Source organism: Eretmochelys imbricata, chromosome 13 (genome assembly GCF_965152235.1).
Source record: "Eretmochelys imbricata isolate rEreImb1 chromosome 13, rEreImb1.hap1, whole genome shotgun sequence".
Taxonomy (NCBI): Eukaryota; Metazoa; Chordata; order Testudines; family Cheloniidae; genus Eretmochelys; species Eretmochelys imbricata.
Genome location: NC_135584.1, coordinates 4,552,128 through 4,574,429, shown reverse-complemented (window position 1 = coordinate 4,574,429; position 22,302 = coordinate 4,552,128). Strand labels below are relative to the sequence as shown.

Genomic DNA, 22,302 nt, shown 5'->3' with positions numbered 1-22,302 from the left:
AAAATAAAACGTGTAAACAAACAAATCTAAACAGAATACTGTGTGCAAACTATTATTTGAGATAAACACAAAGTGAGGTGTTTTGTTCTTAAATAGCCATTTACATATTCCAAAAAGTTGTTCATGACAAAGTTAAAGGGACATGGTCAGCTTAAAAGCATTTTTTTAAAAAAGTGTTCCTAACGGTCTTACTAATAGCATTTTAGATTATTAAAAGAGCATTTTAAAAATCTAATTTGCCTTCCACCATTGCTGCTATTTGTTTACTTTGTGTTTCCTTCACTTGGATAATGAAAATGGACTAATCAGTTTCACTTTAAGATTCTCATGCACTAACAAGAGGCTGCAATAAATACTGCAGGGGAATGCTTAAACTCAGACAAACAGCTTCAGCTTGAAATAAAAAAGTCCCTAAAAATAATTCTAACATTTGGTTTTTGTCACAACCTACATTTTGAGCCTATACTATCAGAGAATTCCCATTATGCATAATGAGCTGTCCATCAATTTAATGTCTGAAGAGTAAAAATCATAAATAAGGGAAGCATGCCCAGGGCAGTTTTATTTAGGCTGAAAACCGGCGTTAAAGAATTCCTGCCCTATCACGTTGGTGTTTTTTCAGTTCTTTGCACTGTAAACTTGCTTAGACAGAGGTGCAGGGAGAGACAGGAAGGGCTAAAAACAAAGATCTTAAGATCTTTGTGGCACTCATAAAAATGATGAGCTCTATGGTCTTCACAGTTCAACTGTATGGAAGCAGAGCAGCTTGTGACTGATTTTACTCACTTTTAAAAAGATCTTGTTTTAGGCTGGTATCACTGCTTAAAATGCAGAATGTCTCCATCATACTCTTATTGTGAAAACTCCTCAATACATAACACAAACAGACATTTAACATAACTCCATACATGCTATAAAAAAGGAAAAAACAAACAAATAAGACCATAGCTAAACTGCTTTAAATACTGCATGCTACAGCACTTCATGTATCATCAAGATACGACATTGAAGGTGACAAAAGGCTGAAGGGATTACAAAATATTCTCAGCAGGTTGGAGGCTGCCTTCTTACTGTGGCAAAACTTTTTTTTCTCCCCATTCACTATTTCTAATGTTCATGATTCTAGTGTTGAGTTGGCCATGTATTTATTCATCCATTCTAAATCAGTGTTTCCTTAACTTAGTTAAATCCATCAGTGTGGTAGCTGGGGTGAGAGTCGGTTGTGAGCTGGGTCGTCTCTGAGGCTGATGCTGGTTGTATCACAATAGGTGTGTCTGTGGCCTCTAAAAAGAAGTGAAAGCAATGTTTTATTGCACTGGGGAAAATAGTTTCCATTAATTTTTGGCAAGCAGCAGGCAATCACACTTCTCAGCAACAGTATCAACAGTACACTTCCACACCCTCTCTTCTGAAGCACTATCTTAATTCATTATTTTCAGTTGGAGTTCAAATCAAATGAGAACACCTGCATGCTAGGTACTTTATTTGAAGTAATGGTGTTTTAATTTACCTATCAAGAGCCATGCGTGCATAGAGCAGCCATTACTGATTTCCCTCTTAAAAGCATTAACTCCAGACTAAGTGAGCTAAATCATAATACCCAACTCAGCCTATTTCCTTTTAACTCAAAATCATTTTCTTGCCTCAAAGAAATAAGTTTACATAGCTCCATGCACTGATCAGCTAAAGACTGAAAGATAATATTTTCACTCATTAACAGCTGCTAGGGTCTCTGGCCCATCCCTGGAAGATAAGCTACCAGGTACTTTCTGTTCCCCTCTCTGGGCCTAGAGCTGATATCGGTGGGAATTGGGTAGGAGAAGAGTCTAAGGCTAGTGAGGAGAGGAGGCTGCAAAGCAGCAGAAAAGGTGGAGTGAAGTAGATCATCCATGGTAGTAGCTCCATGGTAGTCAGAGTCTAGAGGAGCTAGGAGCCTCAGCAATTCAACAGAGGATGTTAAAGCTGCTCCTTCATTTGCTCACTCTGTCCATAATTCAAGAAGAAAGCAGTACACAGCCCAGCAGCTGAGGCATCAGTAAAAAACATGAACAGAACGCAAGGTTTGCACTGATATAAACAATTTTAAAATGAAAGCTCAGATTCTGTGTTGATCGATCATATTGGACATGCTTATTATATGGGGAAGAATCCTTCTTCCCACATGCCTGAGGCGGTTTGCACAGCTGCTGTGACATTTAACTTAATGTGCTTTCCATGTAAAGGGCCACTACACGTAAGCACAAGAATCTGGCTGGTTTATTACTTCAGCTACCCCATCTCCAATGACCTATTCCTCACCTGCTGTTAATGAAACTTACCCCTTTCGTCCGACTGTAACTGTGCCTCCAAGTCCTCTGGAGAGACATAGTATTCCTGCTCGCTGCCTTCAGGAGGTTTAGGTTTACACTTTCCACAGCAACAGTTACAGCAGCAACACAGACAGCAACAGCAGTAGCAGCCTGTGATGAGCCCACAGAACACAAACAGGGCCTGCAGAAAGGAGAGGAACAGAAAGAATGTACACAACACATAAGCTGCATCTTCTAACAAAGTGGATAGCTCCTGTTACCTAACCTAGAGCTCTAACTACAGAAGAGGTCAGTTTAAATGGGTTAATTATATAAACAGAGATCCAGCTGCTTTGGACATAAGGCTCGTCACTGGAACAGAATCAAACAAATACGAATATGCAGTATTTTATTTCCTAATTAAGAAAATAGTCATTAACATTCTAGTCCAGTGTGAACACTGGGCTGCTGAGAAGGACTGGATACACAGGAAGAGGAACCCGAGGAGAAGCACTCTAGAGGCAAAGCAAATTAAAGGAATCTTCTCCTCTCCACCCTCTCCCAAAAGAGGGCCTAGGGTCAGGATACAAAGGGACAAAGCAACACTACTTAAAGATAAGACTCGTACATTATTCACAGCAGAATACTGCATCCTGAAAAAAAAATTCCTGAAATTGGGGTATACTGAGCTACTGTTTCAGCTGCATCCTAAAGTGTAGATAAGGCTAAGAACCACTCATGAAATACTAACAGGAGTTCGTCTTGTCTTGCCCCTCTCCAGGTGCCTGTGGTGTTCATAGTGGCACCCACTGATGGTAAAATGCAACTCTTTTTGCCTTGCTAACCGAGAGGGTTCTTTTATTTCAGCCAATTATCCAGTCACCGATCCATCAGTGATACAACTATTTTCTCACCCCAAAGGAGTCAGGAGATGAAGGTGCTGGCATCTATGCAGGAAAACATACCCAATGCCTGAATCATCAAGATTGGAAAACAATCTTAATCAACCACGTAGAATGGTAAGTAATGTCACTGTACGAAAGCACAGTGAGCTAGAACAGTTCAGATTCCTACTAAGAATCAAGTGGCTCCTAAGAAATATAATTAATCATGATATATTTGCATATGACAAACATTATCATCTGCCCTCCAAAAAAAGAGAATGATTTATAGATTATATATAACTCATATCTCATATTTTCTTTTAAATGTTCTAAATTCCTGAGTAGTAAAAATCTCACAATTGCATTTCAGGGTTTGCATGCATCTGAGCGCAGCAATATAAACATGAATCAAGTAAAACACAATGATTCTTGGGAACTGGCAATGTTTATTGCCAGAAACTCTCCACATAAGATTTATTACATCTCCTCTTCAATGTGCATATGAGACTATTAAGAGTTCAGGAGGACACGAGCTACAGTGTTACTGACTACAACAATATTCAGCTCTGTTTCCATCACTTCAGAACTGGCTGGGTGCAGCAGAATAAATAAATAATCCATTGTCTATGAAATTGAAAAGTGGATTAGAGCAAACTGGCTGAAGAAATGGTGGGTGTTGAGGGAGAAGATGGGAATACTTAGTGAGCTTGCCTGTTTAAGGGAGTGTGTTTCTGATTTGTGGCTCAAGTTTGCAATCTTGGAATTTATTAGGTCCAGGGATGTTTTTGTAAAATCTAGTAGCAGCTGTTGCTTAAAAAAACAAAAACAAAAAAATAAACAAAAAAAACACCACCCACAACCAAACATCGCTTCCATCTGCATCTCACTATGATGCAGAACTGGCTACTGTTATTTGTGCCTGTGTCACTTAAGACAGATTACTGTGATAGGCCTATCTGCAGTAGCACACTGAGACGCTGTGGAAGATCAAGATAGTGCAGAATGCTGTCGCCTAGCAGTTGAGCAGCACTCAGGAAGTGCACACCACCAATACGCAGACAGATACTGATGAACAATACATTTCTGGGCAGTTATCTAAGTGCCTGTTTTAGTCTATTAAACCTTAAAATGTTTCGGAACCTGGTTGCTTAAAGGACCCCCTCTCTTTCCTTGACCACGTTGTCACAGTTAAGATCAATGCAGATGCCTAAACTAGAGACCTCAACACAAATGGAAGGGCATTCTCCATGGTCTACGAGAGCTCAGATATGTTAATCTTCCTGGGCACACTGCTTATTTTATTTTCTCTTAATCACTTAGGGAGGTTGAGGGTTTACAGGCAAAGGAAACTGGAGGGTGACTGCGGTGGGATTCTATTAAATGACTAGCTATGGTGTGCAGTTCTTTGTGGGAGAGTCTATTAATTGGGAATTTGTAACTGGAAAATTGATGGATAAAAAGTATTGCATAAAAACAGATTTTCTAATGGTGTTTTAAATGTTGGGATCTGTCTAAAGTTCTGGATAGGTGCCAGATATATCAAATAAATGAAATAAAATACCACGAATATCCAATTACCAATATTGGTACAGTACCCATTGAATGGCTAAGCATCTGTTCAGAATAAATGCAAAAAAAATCTTTATTTCATTTACCTTTGCCCACCAGCTGGATAGGACGAAGTATGTGTTCACATTCTCCTCTCCAAACTGCTCTGCTACGTACAGGCCCAAGGAGCCATACTTATCATATATGTTTCGTTTTGTGGCATCAGTCAATATTGCATGTGCATTGTTGATCTCTTTAAATTTATCTGCAGCCTCTGGATTATCTGGGTTCTTATCAGGATGATATTTCAATGCAAGTTTCCTGTGGAGTGGGGGAAAAAATTCTCAGGTGCTTTTTTGCAATTCATCCTACTCCAAGAGGTAGATTGACCTGTCCATCTTTCCTCCCATCAAATCTGACAGGCTCTCCAGTCTCAGGCAAGAGTATTTACAGAATTATGATTTACTTCACTTCTACCTTTCCATTGCCCCACTGAGTCTCCTTTAGATGGTAACAAAATTGTAATCTTTCTACATGGTCTATACCACTAGCCTAGTGGAGCTCACAGGATGAATTTCAGATTGAGACTTCAGTACAAAGACAGAGGAAGCTTTCTTTTCTGCTCATCTGATCTAGCAATTTGTACTGTTAAGTTCTCAGTAGCAATGCTCCAAATGAAGGGGGGCATACATAACAGAATAGAATGCGCAACAAATCTAAGACAGGGTTCTGAAGGCCACATCTGAGAATGCTGCCACATCTAACCTGCAACGTCTAGCAAACTAAAAATAGAACTGACAATTATTTGGGATCAGTGCTCAAATCACTGTGCAGAAACAGCCTATTGTTCAATTCAAGATGTGCTTGTGGTGGAATTAACTTTCACAGTTACCAGATATCAGAAAATTATAGACTCCATTAAGTTTTCAGCAACATGGCTTCAATGGATCTGGAAGTGTATATAGCCTGTTGAAGTCACTGAATTCAGGAACAAAAGGTTCTTTTGATCTTTGGGTTCTGTTTAAATTTGAAAGTTCAGACACTCAGAAGAGAATAAAAAGAATCTCTGAAGAAAAACTGGTAAAATAACCTATTAATAGACATGAAAAGAGAAACCAATCGTCCATACTTTATTTGGGCCATTGTAATTCTGTGGTACAAAATTAGGGTAATGCCACCAAACTACACTACAAAAAGAAAAGGAGGACTTGTGGCACTTTAGAGACTAACAAATTTATTTGAGCATAAGCTTTCGTGAGAAAAAAGGGACAAAAATAAAAGGAAAACTATTTTCTCTCAAGAGCATTCACAAGCCAAGATTACTACTGACCCCTAGTGTAATGTTCAAACCACTGCCATTTGTTAACTATAACCATACTGAACTGTAGCACAATATTTACCAGTAGCAATTAAACACAAGAACAGTATTGTGATTTTTTTCTCCCCAAAAAAATAAGATTAAAAAAATTGGACAATGCAAAGCAGTTTCAGGTTTTTTTTGTTTTTTAAGGTTAAAAGTCAAATCTGGATTTTAAAAAATTAGTATTTAAAGTTTAATGTGAAAAAATGTTAACTGATTTTTACTGATACTGAAATACATTGCTGACACAAGTATTGTGTAAATATAATACTTATATTTAGTAATATAATAAGTAATATGAGTATTGATAAATATAAGCACAGACTACATAACACACTGAACGTGACATTCGGACTATCTGAAACAGTTAGTAAACATGCTCTGTGAAGTGTCAGGGACCAGACATTTGAACCTTTACCTGTATGACTTTTTTATATCATCGGAAGTGGCATTCTTATCCAGTCCTAGGACATGGTACAATGATTCTCCGGAGGTAGACAGCGAACGTTGCCTCTGGTCTGCCATGTTGAACTAACCTGAGTGGAAGAAACCCCCCATGCATTAGGGCAAAGCTATTGAAAATCCCATCTAAAACAAAGATACTTATAACCAAACAAAGTCCAGACCTCTGACTTTGTTCAATGATCAACCGCCAACTCCACTAGAGTTTTTATATGAACTTTTATCTTTCCTTTAAAAAAATTATAAGTGGGCTTTGAAGAGATGCTAAAAGTTCCAAACAAAGCTATTTACCTTGCTTTCTTAGATCTTCCAGCTTTGCATTGTCAGGGGAAAACAACAAACTATCAGGATAAATCTAGGCAAATCAAAACCACTACACACTTCTGGAACTGGGAAAAATTAGAAGCTGGGGCTCAACATAAAATTATGATAGAACATAGACTCAGACTCTACTTAAACATATTCATTTATAATGCAGGTAATGAAATGGAAAAGTCAGATGCTACAGAACCATGAAACGAGTTGAGGTAAACAGCTGATGTGCATAAATTAAACGTTCATAAAACTACCTCATTATCTTCCTCCAAATCTCTCCTTAAACACTCTCCTTTTCCACAATGCCTACAAAAAAACTTGACAACAATTAGGCTGCTTGTGTGCTGAGACCATCTTTTTGTTCTGGGTTTGTTCAGTTCCTAGCATAATGGAGTCATGGTCCACGACTAGGGTTCCTAGGTGCTGACAATACAAATAATAAATTACTTGTCTTGGTTAAATGAACTTTAAAGACTCAGGAAAGGTGTCAGACAGCTTGAACAGAGGAATTCCTCTGGTCACCCACAGCATGCACGGTATAGTGTAAGCTTCACCACATCATTCCAACAACGTATGTCAATCCTCACCCTGATTACACACACATACACACACTCTCTCTCTCTCTCTCTCACTAACTATAGTATATATATGGCTGAGAGCAATTCAATCTCTTCCCTGCTCACTAAATCCCTGGCCTCTCCACTGAGATCACCAACAAGGCTTGCAGTTGTGATAGTGGTTTAGCCAAAAAATCAACACCACTTTTGCTCAGGTTAGCAAACAGCCATTAGACAGTAATTTTCCACCACTACCAAATCTGGGCTGTATTCAATAGGTGATCTAGAAACAAAAGGTTCTGTACCTCATTACCAGCTCTCTCAGCCATCCAGTTCACCACAAACATAGTATTTAACTGAGAAGTATTGTACTGAAGGTTTCTTCTGACTTTTAAAACTAAATTCTAAAGTCAGATGTTTAATTAATCATAATCAAAATACCGTAACAGATTTTGGGAAAAAAAAAGTTGGAGTGCAAAGTTCAAGAGAGACCTTTTGTTTAAACAGTTACGTTATTCAAATCTGAACGCAGCATAACTACTTTACGACATCGACCATTTCAAATCTGCTTACTATTGGATTAGGAATTTCAAATGCTTAGATATACAATTACCATTAGAAAAAAGTGACTATCTAAAATAGGGTACATTCTATCCAAAGGATCTGCTCCATTCATGTATTGACTTATGACTGCTTACTTCACTGGCAAATAGAACAACTCCAAAATTTTCCTTTCCTCTAATGGGGAAGTCCACAGACCTCTTACAGTGGTTTCCTATTGCAGAATCAGATCCATCAGGACAAGATGGGAGTGGCTATCCCCTTGCAGGCTCCATCAGTTCAAGATGCTTTTACAGCTGTTGCTCATGTATTAAATTCTCAAAGGATTAGCAGCTTATTGAAACACCAGAAACTTAATATTAAGATTTCTTACAGCAGAACAAGTATTAATTCTGGCCTAACGCATGGCAACTGAGAGCAAAAGGAAATTAGCCTCCTGGAAATGAAAAATGCTTGTCACGGGCAAGACAAGTCTGCAGAACTTCCCACTAGAACAAAAGAAACTTTCAGTAAGTTAAAATACATTTTCCTACTCTTCTGTACAAGGGAGGTCTACAGATCCCATAGAGGTGGTACATCCAATATCAGCAAATAGCCAAGGATCGTATAGTATAATTAAGAATATGCAATTGAGTAAGACTCCCTCCCATCTGGTCATTGTGGTACCATGGCATGCAGAACCACTTGATCGAAAGCCACACGAGGCTTGCACATCCAGCTTGTAAAACTTTGTAAAGAGGGGTACCGACAACCAAGTGACTGTTTCCCCTCTTTGTAGGATGCATATGACCTTTCAGCCCCGGAAGTAGCCATTACTGAGAGAATAAGCATGGACATTTGCGGGAGCAGGAAGGCTTCTGGCCTTGTAAGCTTCTGCTATGCACCATTTTAGTCACTGGGGATATAAGAAAGCAGCCAAGGTATCAATTCACTGATGAATAGTATAAAACAAAAAGCAACAGTAGTATTCTGAAAAGGCTAGTGCATTCAATTTAGATCTGCAGTGGTCTCCTGACAACCAGTGTATGCCATAATTTTTAATAGGGTGACTTGGATGCTGACAGAAAGATGAAAGGACCTGCGCCTATGGAATACCAAATTTACTGTGGGAATGAAAACGGCATTAGTTCTTAAAACAACTTTGTCCTCCTGAAAAGTGCAGTACTGTGGTTCAGCTGATAAAGCTTCTAGTTCTGAAACTCTTCTTGCTGAAGCAGTGGCAACTGGAAAAAACATTTTTTGTGGAAACAGATATTTGGGACAGAGGTTCAAGTGGTTTATTTAGGGTATTTAACACTAAATTTAGAGGCCAAAGAGTCTGCTCCAAAAAGCCTTCCAATGTCCTGGTGGGACACCATCTTGCATTTGTCAGTAAAATGCTGGAAATTACAGCCATTGAAATTTTTGTTTGAGGTTTAAGCCCAATGCAATTTCTCTCTGCAGAAATTCCAATACATGATTTGCCTTTTTTCTTGGTGAGTTCTACATGAAATCTTCACACCAGGTCTTAAATCTAGACCAAGTCCTCAAATATGTCCTATTTTTCAATCCTTTCCTGGAAGCTAAAATGCTCTTCTGAGATCCTCGGACTATCCTTGTTTTAGCTGCCTGCAACTGAAGATCCTTCCTGAGTGGGAAAAGTAGCAGATATTAAGATGCCATCTCAATTACATCTGAAAACCAGTGAGGGGCTTATTTACCAATGAGAGGCCACTCGAATTACTCTGCCCTTTCCTTTCTCCTTTGAATTGCCTCGAAGAGTACTGCAAACAGGGGAAAGTATACAGCAATCCTTCTGGCCATGGACAAGAACGCATATATGTGGCTATGGGGTTAGCGGTCCCTTCACCAAGAGAAGAAATGGGAAATCTTCATGTTGAATATGGAAGCAAAGAGGTTGAGTGATAGGTGACCTAGGGCTCTGATTATTGAGTCAAAGACCTCCAGGTGAAAACGCCACTGCCCTGGTCCTATCCTATCTGCTCAGCCAATCCACTTAAGAAAATAGAGAAGGAGTTGTTTGCTAGTACTTACAATGCATGTCACACTTATATAAACCTGCAATGGATAAACAGTAAATATCTTCTTTCAATTATTACACTGAATATGCAAATGCTAGTTTTAAATATTACCGTCTTCCCATCTCTTACCTCCCTTGGAAAAAAATTAACATTCACTTATTTCATGCGCTTCGTAAATTTTTAGTAATAGCATTGGAGCTACTCACTGGGAAAGAGACTGCCCTTCCTCAAGTGGTATTGCTAATGCTATTTCAGATTGGGAAAGTTGCATGGGAGAAGTCAGGTGATCAGAGGCTGATACAGAAATGAGATAAACAGAGGTGCTGCAGTTCCAACTGACTAAGCTCTTTGCAACCCGAGGATACCACTAACCACCAGATGACTCATTTAAGTAAAGAAATAGAAATTAGTCCAACTGAGGTTCCCCCCACTTCACACCCCCTTGCCCCCGAATACTTCATGTACATTAACAGGCCATGATACAGTTGCGGTTGAGTTTTTTTGTTTTTTTACTATTTCCTTTGAAGGATTTTGGAAAGGAGTGGGGAGGAGAGAAAGAAGAGAGACTGCCTGACCATTTAGGTAGGAGGCAGTCTCCCCTTTAAGGGTTTACATTAAAGGGCCAAACCATGTAATATATCTTCTAGTTGAATAAAAATATTTGAACTTGAATTAACCTCTCAGTACACATACAAATATGAAAAACCCCAATGGAATTCTACCCTGTGGCAAACCATTGACAAATACGTCATGACCTTAACATTAGGAGATGAGCATTTGCCATCTTTTAGCTGCAGCCCTGGAACAAGGATGAGCATAGAAAGGAGACTTATTTTTGGATTATCTAGTTACAACTAACCCACACCAGATTAAATAGACCTTTGAAATGAGTATTTAAAGCCTCACACCCTCTTCTAGTTAAACCCTTTACCTTCTACAGTGAAAGGAGTAATTTCAGCTCATAGAAGACAATCTAAAACAAATACCCTTTGAAAGGTTGCAGCTTTCATCACTTGGTTTTCATGGTCAATTCCACAGAAAGGACTGGATGGATTTCCGTCCCAGAGGCAAAATCATCAAGCCTGCCACCGCAGCAGAGGATCTCTTAGTACCCTCAAATCATGTTCTATTCCACTCCAGAGCATTGTGTCTCTCAGCTGAAGCGTCCAACAGAGAGAACACAAACACTTGAGACAGCAGAATTAAAACAAAAGCACAAGAATTCTGCAAATTCCTTTCTCTGCATACAAACCATCAAAAGTTAAGATATGAGGAGAACAAAAATAATGGACAATGAACCATCATCCTGGTTTTAAGTAGCTGTGAGAAAGGAGCCCAATGCTCAGGTGGATAGTTTCAGGGGGATAGCTCAGGTGGACAGACGCAGGGTACTGTAATAGCTAGTTAAGATAACCACAATTAAATTTCAGTTTCGCTGTTTAATTCAGGAGTGGGCAAACTTTTTGGCTTGAGGGCCACATCAGGGAATAGAAATTGTATGGCGGGCCATGAATGCTTACAAAATTGGGGTTGGGGTGCGGGGGGGTGGGTGCGGGCTCGGAGGTGGGGCTGGGGATGAGAGGTTTGGGGTGCAAGAGAGTGCTCTGTGCTGGGATTGAGGAGTTTGGACAGCGGGAGGGGGATCAGAGATGGGGTAGGGGGTTGGGGCGTGGGGAGACACTCAGAGGCGCAGGTTCTGAGCAGCGCTTACCTCAAGCGGCTCCCGGAAGCAGTGGCCTATCCCTTCTCCGGCTCCTACACGTGGAGCAGCCCTTGATCCTGCTAGAGCGCTGGAGTGGGGCCATGCGGCTGCTTCTGGGAGCCGCATGGTGCGGCCCCTGACCCTGTGCCCCGGAGCGGGGCCATGCCACGGTTTCCAGGAGCCGTGTGGTGCGGCCACCGACCCAGCTGGAGAGCCAGAGCAGGGAAAAGCCTCAGACCCTGCTCCCCAGTGGGAGCTTGCAGGCAGACTTAAAACGGCTCATGGGCTGCATTCGGCCCGCGGGATGTAATCTGCCCATCCCTGGTTTAATTAGTATCAGTGGTCATTAATGTTTTAGATATGTTTCTTAAAGACTGTTGAGGCATTTAGTCTTGATCAAAAGGTCTCTAAAAAGCTGCTTCTGAACACTCATTGAGTTCTTATTTCAGCCTCACTAATCTAGTTTACAAATTTCTGATAGTCTACTTTAATACAACTTCTTTTCCGCTCCATGATTACAATTATGAGTTACAGATGAAGAAACAGAAATGTCCACTTTCAATGTGTCTCCTGTATGCATTAGTAGGAAAATGTACATGATATGCTGGTAGTAAAGATTTACTTCTGATCTAGACATTTCACATTGGAAAGAGACTGAAGACATAAAAGAATTTTAAAAATGGTGTGAACAGAGCAGACATTTTAATTTTGAAATACTTCCTCCACAGGCAAAAATTTAAAAACTTTTCCCTCTCCAAACTCAGCGACCCCAAAGAAGTACTTTGAAGCCAAAAATTATGGTCTGCTTCCTTCTTGGGCTAGATATCATGGCACAGCAAACAAAAAAGCCTCACACACAGCAAATGCTAAAATATTTAGGGTTCTCCCCTTGCTGCATACATAACTACTATTGAGATTAACAAGAGTCATGCATGAGTATCGATGGGGAAATGGCAGCACAGCTCCAATCGTAAATCTGAAACAACTGCATTAGAGTCCCTCCTATAAACTGTTGTGTACAGCAAATCTGAAATTCCATACTGTTGAACAAAGACAGAAGGACGAAGTCATATTATTACTTTACAAGTGTATATTAGGAATGTAAATAAGCCACTTTTTGGGTATTCACCAGACACCAAATACTAGCTACCATTGTACTGATCAGGCAGTACAAATACAGCCAGCCTTGTGTCGCTTAGCAGTAACTCTTGCTAATTTGCGTCACAAAACACTAGATCTACTGCTACAAATATATAGGTATGCTGAAGCATGGGAATAATTGACTGACTGGCAGGGACAGAAGAACTCTCCCTGATTTCTTGACAGGCAATTTCAACGCTACCTGACTGCAGCATGGACTCTGCCAAAAATAGATATAAATGCCATTCTCCCTCTCTTCTTAATTCTTTAAATATCCTTTAGGTTCTCACTATGGTAATTTAGCTGTTCCCCTGCCACAGATGCTGGGTCCAGAGAAACTGAAATAAGAATGAGTATTTCTCTACACAACTGAGGAGACCTCTCAAGAAAAGACCTCCCACAACATCACTGCGACAGGAAGCCTGAGAACAGGATCAAAGACTTAATGTTTTCAAGATGTTATTTGTTGTAAGTCACCAATAAGTTTTAAAGAAGTTATTTACTTCATTGTTTCCTGGGTACTTTTTTGGCAGTCCCTTTGAATTAACTGAAGATAACATTGGAATTCTTTTAAGTGTTATTCAGACAAACGCTTCACATGAGAAAACAAAAAGTTAGATGTTAAAAATATGTTACAGTTTTGCACTTTGATATCTACATATGCTATTTTTATGAAAAATCAAAGGGAAAGATTATGGGAAAAAAAACACAGATCATGTTAAGAATCTCGCTGTTCTACAATAAGCATCCCTTATAGTTTTCTGAAAGATGAAAAATATACAAAATAAACAATGCTATATATTTTGTTGACAGTTTGATAGATTATTATTTACAAACTGATAAGATTTATGTGAAAATTTAATCCAATTCCAGTATTAGTTACATCCTTCCTTATCTAACTACTTTTCCAGTAAGAATTCAAATGCCATTCACAAGCATAATTAAAGCACATATGTAATCTGAACCAATCTATCAGTCAATGACCACAAGCCATTTGGGGTTTTAGACCCTGCCTGGTTATGTCAGTGTCAAGGGTTAACTACTGGTGTCCATTTGGTCTTTCAAACTTGCCCTACACCTCATTACACTATTTTCAGGGCAATTTCTCTGTGTTGATCCTCTCTGCTAAACCAGCAAACGTGATTTTTAATTTCCTTTACTCTAATTATTAGCAGCTTTAAGAAATTAACAAATGTATTGATTTCTAGCTTCCTTGATAGACAATATTTAATGAGTAAAACACATCCATTCCTAAAATATTTTGTTTAAGAAACTGGGATGCAAGAGATAAACACACAGAAGAGTGAAATGTGGGTGCAGGGAAGGAGAGAACCCTTAATTTTCTGAAAAAGGGTAGTGGTAAATCATCAAAGGTCTCAAATGTGTGAGGAAAATTATTAAATGCTTGAGCATAAAGTACAGCAGATTTATGTATTTGGGCATTATCTTAAGCTGAGTGAAAGGTAGGAAAAATTTTCAGGAAGAGTATGCTATATGGCATGCTCAAACATATCACAGACCTTTGGTGCAGCTGCTCCCCATCTGTAGGCACTAGCCAACCTGGCTGTAGCCTACCCTGTCCCCCCAGCACACTGCAACCGGAGATATAATTGCAGCTCATTTAGGTATACCCAGGTCAGCTTTAATCTAGCTAGTGAAGCTAAAAATAGCAGTGAAGATGCAGCCATGGCAGAGGCTATATAAGCCCACTTGACACACGCCCCTCCCCCCCGTATGTACTCACGTTCCTCACTCATGCTGCTGCATCTTCTTGCTATTTTTAGCCACATTCGCTAGGTGAAAGCTAGCGCAGATATGCCTACACAAACTGCAGTCACACCAATTGCAATGTAGACATATCCTAAGAATGGTCCTACTGCCAAGATCAGCCTGCTGGTCCTGAATCTATCAATCTGGTAGCTAGCTAATCACACTGACCAGTACCCCATTGACCGTAAGGGATTCTCCTGCCCTTTTCACCTAAGGACAAACACCTTCTCCTTGCACCTGTCCTACAAGTTCCCCTTATGTCTAGTTACTTCTGTAGTGTAATCATCAGTGAGCACTTTCACCTTAAGTGAAGCTTCTTTACTACCTCTCACTGTTTCAATACCTATTTTACAAACTTTCCCCCAGAGATCTGTGGGATTTATATCCGAGTGTCTCAGGAAGGTTTGGCCTATTAAAATTTTAAACACTAATTTAGCTCTTGAAGGAACTGTCTATCAAGTAGGTTTTTGCCGTTACTGACAATCTAAAGATGATGAATACATGTGGCACTTTAAAACAAAACAAAACAAACCCCACTATGACTGTCATCAGGCAAGGAGATAGAGTTAATAAAGTTGAAACAAATCTGAATCCAGCCTATGCGTGTTCATTTATAGCCTTGCCTCAAGAATAAAGAAAAATATTGGTGTAGAAGTAGAATGATAATTTATCATCTTTAAAAGTTTGGCGTTGAAAATGATTAAAGCATCTGAAAATTAACAAAGTTCAGAGCCTGGAACGAATGACTGCTATTTGAATTTATTTTTCAAAATTGAAATGCAATTAACATGCAGGCCTATAAATGAGGTATTAATAAAGTCAGCGATAAAGTGTAACCTGATTACTGTAATTACAAAATTACTTACTAGTTACAAGTAACAGGTTCTTTATTCAGATGGCTACTTGGAGTTAATTAAGAAGATGAGACTGGTGAAACACAGAAACTTTATAAACTTCAATTAAACAGAGACAAGTATAACTGAAATCATAATCAATACACATCAGTATAAAAATAAGTTAAGTCAAGCGGTTTCCTGCAGTTTGAACTTTTTATTTGCAGCCTAATGGTGGTCAAAGATTTTTGCAGGCATCACAGCAAGAGTTTTACTTTTTAAAGGCTGAAGACCCAAGTATAGGTTACAATACACTGTAAAACTGAATGCACCAGGATACTGTCTATTCTACAGAATCTGCCCTTTCAAGTATTCTGATTAACAATATTAAGAGATGCTGGGTACCTTTAAAAAAAGTGTGGCATACCCACACACTCACCCGCCATCTGCTACATATTCTAATCAGACAGGATTCCCTGAAGAGGTTTCGCTCAGAAGGTTATGAAGACAGGTAATCCCCTGGATTAAACACCATCACTTTTAACCATCTGCACACCAAGTACCAAGAACATTATCATCCGTTAATCACCTCTACTGAAAAGTGTGCCTATGTATTTTTTGCTGTGCTAAACACATTTTGGTTGGGGATTTGTTCATTAAAAATTCTTTATGTTAATTAGGTATTTTTAAATGTTTTATGTCAGATATAAATTTAGATAAACAGCCATTTCAATTCCTCACTGATGCCTTGATGGTTAGTTAGATCCCTACAGGGACTCAAATATTCTTTTTTTAAAGCAAATGGCCAGCAGACCGTCTGTTCTTTTTTGTGAAAGCCCATTCCCATTCCCTAAAAGACCCACACAATATAGCAGGTACTGAGGAGAAAACTAAGCAAATCAAGTTTCTCATTGTATTTAAATTTTTAAAATTTAAAGCACTAACAAATCAGTGCTGTTAGAATTAATTCCCTAAAGCGCCAACCAAGCAATTGACAAAGTTAGTACATCTGGTTTAGAATCCAGACTACCAGAAACAGCTCTACTGTTGCTGCAAGGTAAATTTTTGCACTTATAATAGTTCTACTTTTACAATTCCCACATAAATCAAAAGGCCAGTTACACGTTTACACCACAGTCAAATCCTGAAAGGCGCAATCTCATTAACACAGTTAATCATCCATCTCAATACCTTTAATATATCCAACTCTAGACTTGGAGTCCGCACTATCAAACTGAGTTCTACCCTTTGCATACCAAATCTTGGTACCTTTGATCACCATCTTTGAAGTCCAATAACCTGGCAATGCTTTATTTGTATCAGAGTCTCTCCTATAGCATGCATGAGAGTAAGTTGCTCAGCCAAAAGTGAATCAGATTCAGACAGCAAGTATGTATTAAAGTTGTGTATATATGAACGTCTTCAACAACTACCATACCAATGCAAATCAAACCTTTCCTTCACAGATTCTGGATTACTGCAGAATGATTATCTAAATCATCAGTGATTTAGATAATGGCATAGAGAGTACACTCAGCAGGTTTGCGGACAATACCAAACTGGGTGAGTTGCAAGTATTTTGGAGAACAGGATTAAAATTCAAAATGATCTGGACAAACTGGAGAAATGGTCTGAAGTAAATAGGATGAAATTCAATAAGGATAAAATGCAAAATACTCCACTAATGGAGAAACAATCAGTTGCACACATACAAAATGGGAAATGACTGCCTAGGAAGGAGTACTGCACAAAGGGATCTGGGGGCCACAGTGAATCACAAGCTAAATATGAGTCAACAGTGTAACACTGTTGCAAAAAAAGAGAACAACATTCTGAGATGTATTAGCAGGAGTGTTGTAAGCAAGCCATCTTCTATGAGGGAAGATTGAAAAAACTGTTTGTTTAGTCTGGAGAAGAGAAAAAAGGCGGTTGGGGGGAGGAAGAGACGTGATAACAGTTTTCAAGTACATAAAAGGATGTCACAAGGAGGAGGGAGAAAAAATGTTCTCGATAACCTTTGAGGTAGGACAAGAAACAACAGGCTTAAGCAAAGGTGGTTTAAGTTGGACATTAGGAAAAACTTCCTGTAAGGGTAGTGAAGCACTGGAATAAACTGCCTAGGGAGGTTGTGGAATCTCATCATTGATGATTTTAAAGAGCAAGTTAGACAAACACCTGTCAGCGATGGACTCTAAATACCACTTAGTCCTGCCATGAGTGCAGGGGACTGGATTAGATGACCTCTCAAAGTCCCTTCCAGTTCTATGATTCTATGTTTCTAATGTAAGTGGTCCTTAGTATGAATTCTTTTAGTGCTGTGCTAAAACCTGGCCATGTTATTACCACAGTAAATCTGTTACACAGCAGAAGTAATTTAAAGAGTTCTCATGTCCACCTCTTTCCACAGCTGCCTGACTGATGGACAGTCCCTTAGAATGTGCATCAGGGTTCCAGGTTTACGATGGTTTTTGCAGTTTTGACAAGTTGTAAAGTGTTGTAATTTCATAATTCTATTGGCAATCCTGTGACGCATGCAATATCTAGAAATATATACAGGTTGTAAGTAATTTACCTTTTTGTATTTTTTATTCTTTATGAAAATCAATCAAAAAAAGTTCTCCAACACTACCTAGGATTCCAAAAAGATAAGATGTCTTGGTTGCTTTTGCAGAAACTGACAGTCAAACAAAGGCTGAATACCTTACAAATCTTCTTTGTACCATGCGTTGGATTCTTCATATAATGTCTCATTGGCCAGGCTTTCAGAAACATAAATCTGTTTTCATGTCCAGTTCATATACCATATGTAATCCAACTAAAAATTCACTTGCTACTACAATTTCACTCTCACAGGCTGCTGAAGCAATCAGAATTAAACAGCAGAGAATTCATAAGTAGTCAGGATAGAATTGTTCAAAACAGTGACGACATTGTTATGCTGGGAAGTACCGATGATTGCTTGAATCACAAATTAACATAACTGTCAGGATGAGTTAATCAAAAGCCCTCACCTAAGACAAAAGAGATTGTGAACCTGCCCAGGAGTTTGGACTGAATGAGCAGAGTACTTTCACTGTTTTGGGTAAGGAGTGTGTGGGTGCATATGTGTTGTGTCTTTTTTTCCCCCCCTCTCTCATACATACATACATAAATACACACACAAAGAGGCTTGGAGCTGTAAGCTAAGAAACTGCTCCTTTTGTTCTTGGTTCCTCCTGAATTCAAAGAAGCAGCTATTTGTAACCAAGCAAAACTGCATCAAAGAAATACCTGATTGTTATAATTTCTACTCGCGACTGGAAAATCCCAAGGGCCCCAAACTTTGACTAGCCATTCAGGTCAAAAAGGGGAAACCATACCTATAAGATGACAGCCCTCCTTACCTCAAAAGTTAAACTTGAGATTTCAGCTGTATTTCTGAACAGCCTAGTTGCCACCCAAACAAACGAACGCTTCCTCAGCTCTCATCCCCTAATGCCCCTACTCTCCTTGCGCTACACTGATGACATCTTCATCATCCGGACCCATGGAAAAGAAGCCCTTTAGGAATTCTACCATGATTTCAACAATTTCCATCCAACCATCAACCTCAACTTGGACCAGTCCACACAAGTGGTCCACTTCCTGGACACTATGGTGCTAATAAGCGATGGTCACATAAACACCACCCTATACCCGAAACCTACTGACTGCTACTCCTACCTACATGCCTCCAGCTTTCATCCAGACCACACCACACGATCCATTGTCTACAGCTAAGCTCTACGATGCAACCGCATTTGCTCCAACCCCTCAGACAGAGACAAACACCTACAAGATCTCTATCAAGCATTCTTACAACTACAATACCCAAATGCTGAAGTGAAGAAACAGATTGACAGAGCCAGAAGAGTACCCAGAAGTCACCTACTACAGGACAGGCCCAACAAAGAAAGTAACAGAACGCCACTAGCCGTCACCTTCAGCCCCCAACTAAAACCTCTCCAGCGCATCATCAAGGATCTACAACCTATCCTGAAGGATGACCCATCACTCTCACAGATCTTCGGAGACAGGCCAGTCCTTGCTTACAGACAGCCCCCCAACCTGAAGCAAATACTCACCAGCAACCACACACCAGAACCACTAATCCAGGAACCTATCCTTGCAACAAAGCCCATTGCCAACTGTGTCCACATATCTATTCAGGGGACACCATCCTCGGGCCTAATCACATCAGCCACACTATCAGAGGCTCGCTCACCTGCACATCTACCAATGCGATATATGCCATCATGTGCCAGTAATGCCCCTCTGCCATGTATACTGGCCAAACTGGACAGTCTCTACATAAAAGAATAAATGGACACAAATCAGACGTCAAGAATTATAACATTCAAAAACCAGTCGGAGAACACTTCAATCTCTTTGATCACTCGATTACAGACCTAAAAGTGGCAATTCTTCAACAAAAAAACTTCAAAAACAGACTCCAGGGAGAGACTGCTGAATTGGAATTAATTTGCAAACTGGATAAAACTAACTTAAGCTTGAATAGAGACTGGGAGTGGATGGATAATTACACAAAGTAAAACTATTTCCCCATGTTTATTCCCCCCTTCCACCTTCCACTGTTCCTCAGATGTTCTTGTCAACTGCTGGAAATGGCCCACCTTGATCATCACTACAAAATGTCACACCCCCACCCCCACTCTCCTGCTGGTAATAGCTCACCTTAAGTGATCACTCTTGTTACAGTGGGTACGGTAACACCCATTGTTTCATGTTCTCTATGTATATAAATCTCCCTACCGTATTTTCCACTGAATGCATCCGATGAAGTGAGCTGTAGTTCACGAAAGCTTATGCTCAAATAAATTGGTTAGTCTCTAAGGTGCCACAAGTACTCCTTTTCTTCCTAGATACTGTAACATTGTGTTTCAGATGTGCAATGAAAAACAAACAACATTTTAAAATGGATACAGAATTGAAGGAAAATTTGGAACATGTCATTATGTAAAATCAATACTATGCCCTTCCCTGTGTAATATTTACATATAACACCAGGGGAATTCAAATGGTTCCTCAAAGGAAGTAGCCGAAGTTCGAGATCCTGTGATCTGTATGCCTGATCGATGACTTTTCATTTGTTAGCAGACTGAGAGCCGGACACTGAAAATTTGAGCTGCCTGGCCATCCATGCAATATAATCAAAAAGCTCAGATAAGATGATGGTTGGCAGACAACTGATCACTGAATACAGGTTTTTTAAGTCAGGGCTTTTTTAGGTTTAACTCTAATTCTGACATTTGGAATTTGGGATAGAAATCACATGAGGTTTTTTTGGGAGGACAGGGTGGTTGTGATCCAAGCACCTCTTGAGGACAACTAGTAGGACAGGGATACACAGAGAATCCATGCGTTCACCAAAAGGGGTCATGTAAAATCTCTTCTGAAAGCCTACGTCACACTGGTCATCATAATCATTGCAAGATGTATGTACGGAAAATATATGAGGAGTTAGATATACATATTAAAAAATGTGTTCTTTAGGTCTGCGGTTAAAAGCAAGTCACTCAAAGGTAGCATCTCTTGAGACAAACTTCTCCAGACAGGGTGTGGTGGACCATTGTGTATTGTATGTCATACAACTGTAGTCTACTAGCATACTAAGTCAAATGCTAATGAAAGCTGGCAGAGACTTCCTGTTAATTTCCTTCTGAAGAGGTAAACAAGTTGAGGGAGCCTTATTTACAAGTGAACATCAAAGGCTTGTTCTAGTATATTTGGGTATGCAGACAGATACCCTGGTATTTCTTCAATCTGTGAGGACAAGCCACCAGCAGGTTTGCTCTTATGAGAAGGGATTTCAGCCATACTGATTGAAAACACTGGGGAAAAGGACTTGGGTAAGCTATCTTGTAGAGTACAGGGAACGTCTTGTTAAACATAAGAACGGCCATACTGGATCAGACCCAAGGTCCATCTAGCCCAGTATCCTGTCTTCCAACAGTGACCAATTCCAGGTGCCTCAGAGGGAATGAACAAAACAGTTAATCAATAAGTGATCCATCACTTGTAGCCCATTCCCAGCTTCTGGCAAACAGAGGCTAGGGCAGGGGTGGGCAAACTTTTTCGCCCAAGGGCCACATCTGGGAATAGAAATTATATGGAGGGCCATGAATGCTCACAAAATTGGGGTTGGGGTGCAGGAGGGGGTGAGGACTCTGGCTGGGGGTGCGAGCTCCAGGGTGGGGCCAGAAATTAGGAGTTCAGGGTGTGGGAGGGGGCTCCGGGCTGAGGTGGGGGAGTAAGGTGCAGTGGGAAGGGATGAGGGCTCTAGCTGGGATTAAAGGCTGTGGGATGGGGCTGCAGATGAGGCGTTTGGGGTGCAGAAGGGTGCTGTGGGCTGGGACTGAGGGGATCGGAGGGCAGAAGGGGAATCAGGGCAGGGGGTTGGTGCACGGGGAGAGGCTCATGTGTGCAGGCTCCGGGCAGCGCTTACTTCAAGCAGCTCCTGGAAGCAGCAGCCGCCATGTCCCCACTCCGGCTCCTACATAGAGCTGCAGCCAGATGGCTCTCTGCGCTGCCCTGTCCACAGGTGCTTCCCCTGCAGCTCCCATTGGCTGCAGTTCCCAGCCAATGGGAGCTATGGAGGCAGCGCTTGGCGCAGGGGCAGCATGCAGAGCGGAGCCCCCTGGCTGCCTCTTCACATAGGAGTCAGAGCAGGGTCATGGCGCTGCTTCCAGAAGCGGCATGGAGCGGCCCCTGACCCTGCTCCCCAGTTGGAGTGGGGCAAGCCACAGACCCTGAACGCCAGGGGGAGCTGGAGGGCCGACTTAACACGGCTCGCAGGTCAGATCCGGCCCATAGTTTGCCCAC

At 40.4% G+C, this 22,302-nt stretch overlaps 1 protein-coding gene across 2 annotated transcripts in view; it reads right to left on the bottom strand.

Annotated features, from left to right (window-relative positions):
* Positions 1-22,302, bottom strand: part of DNAJC5 (DnaJ heat shock protein family (Hsp40) member C5) — a 65,586-nt gene that overhangs the window by 6,260 nt on the left and 37,024 nt on the right. For both annotated transcript variants that reach the window (XR_013347746.1, XM_077831858.1), the window contains exons 4-7: positions 6,499-6,616; positions 4,828-5,041; positions 2,319-2,490; positions 1,180-1,283 (exon numbers count right to left, since the gene is read on the bottom strand). Coding sequence is in view for 1 of the 2 variants with exons in the window: in XM_077831858.1 (XP_077687984.1) it covers positions 1,180-1,283; positions 2,319-2,490; positions 4,828-5,041; positions 6,499-6,605 (597 nt within the window). In the remaining variant the exon portion in view is untranslated. The remainder of the gene's footprint in view (positions 1-1,179; positions 1,284-2,318; positions 2,491-4,827; positions 5,042-6,498; positions 6,617-22,302) is intronic.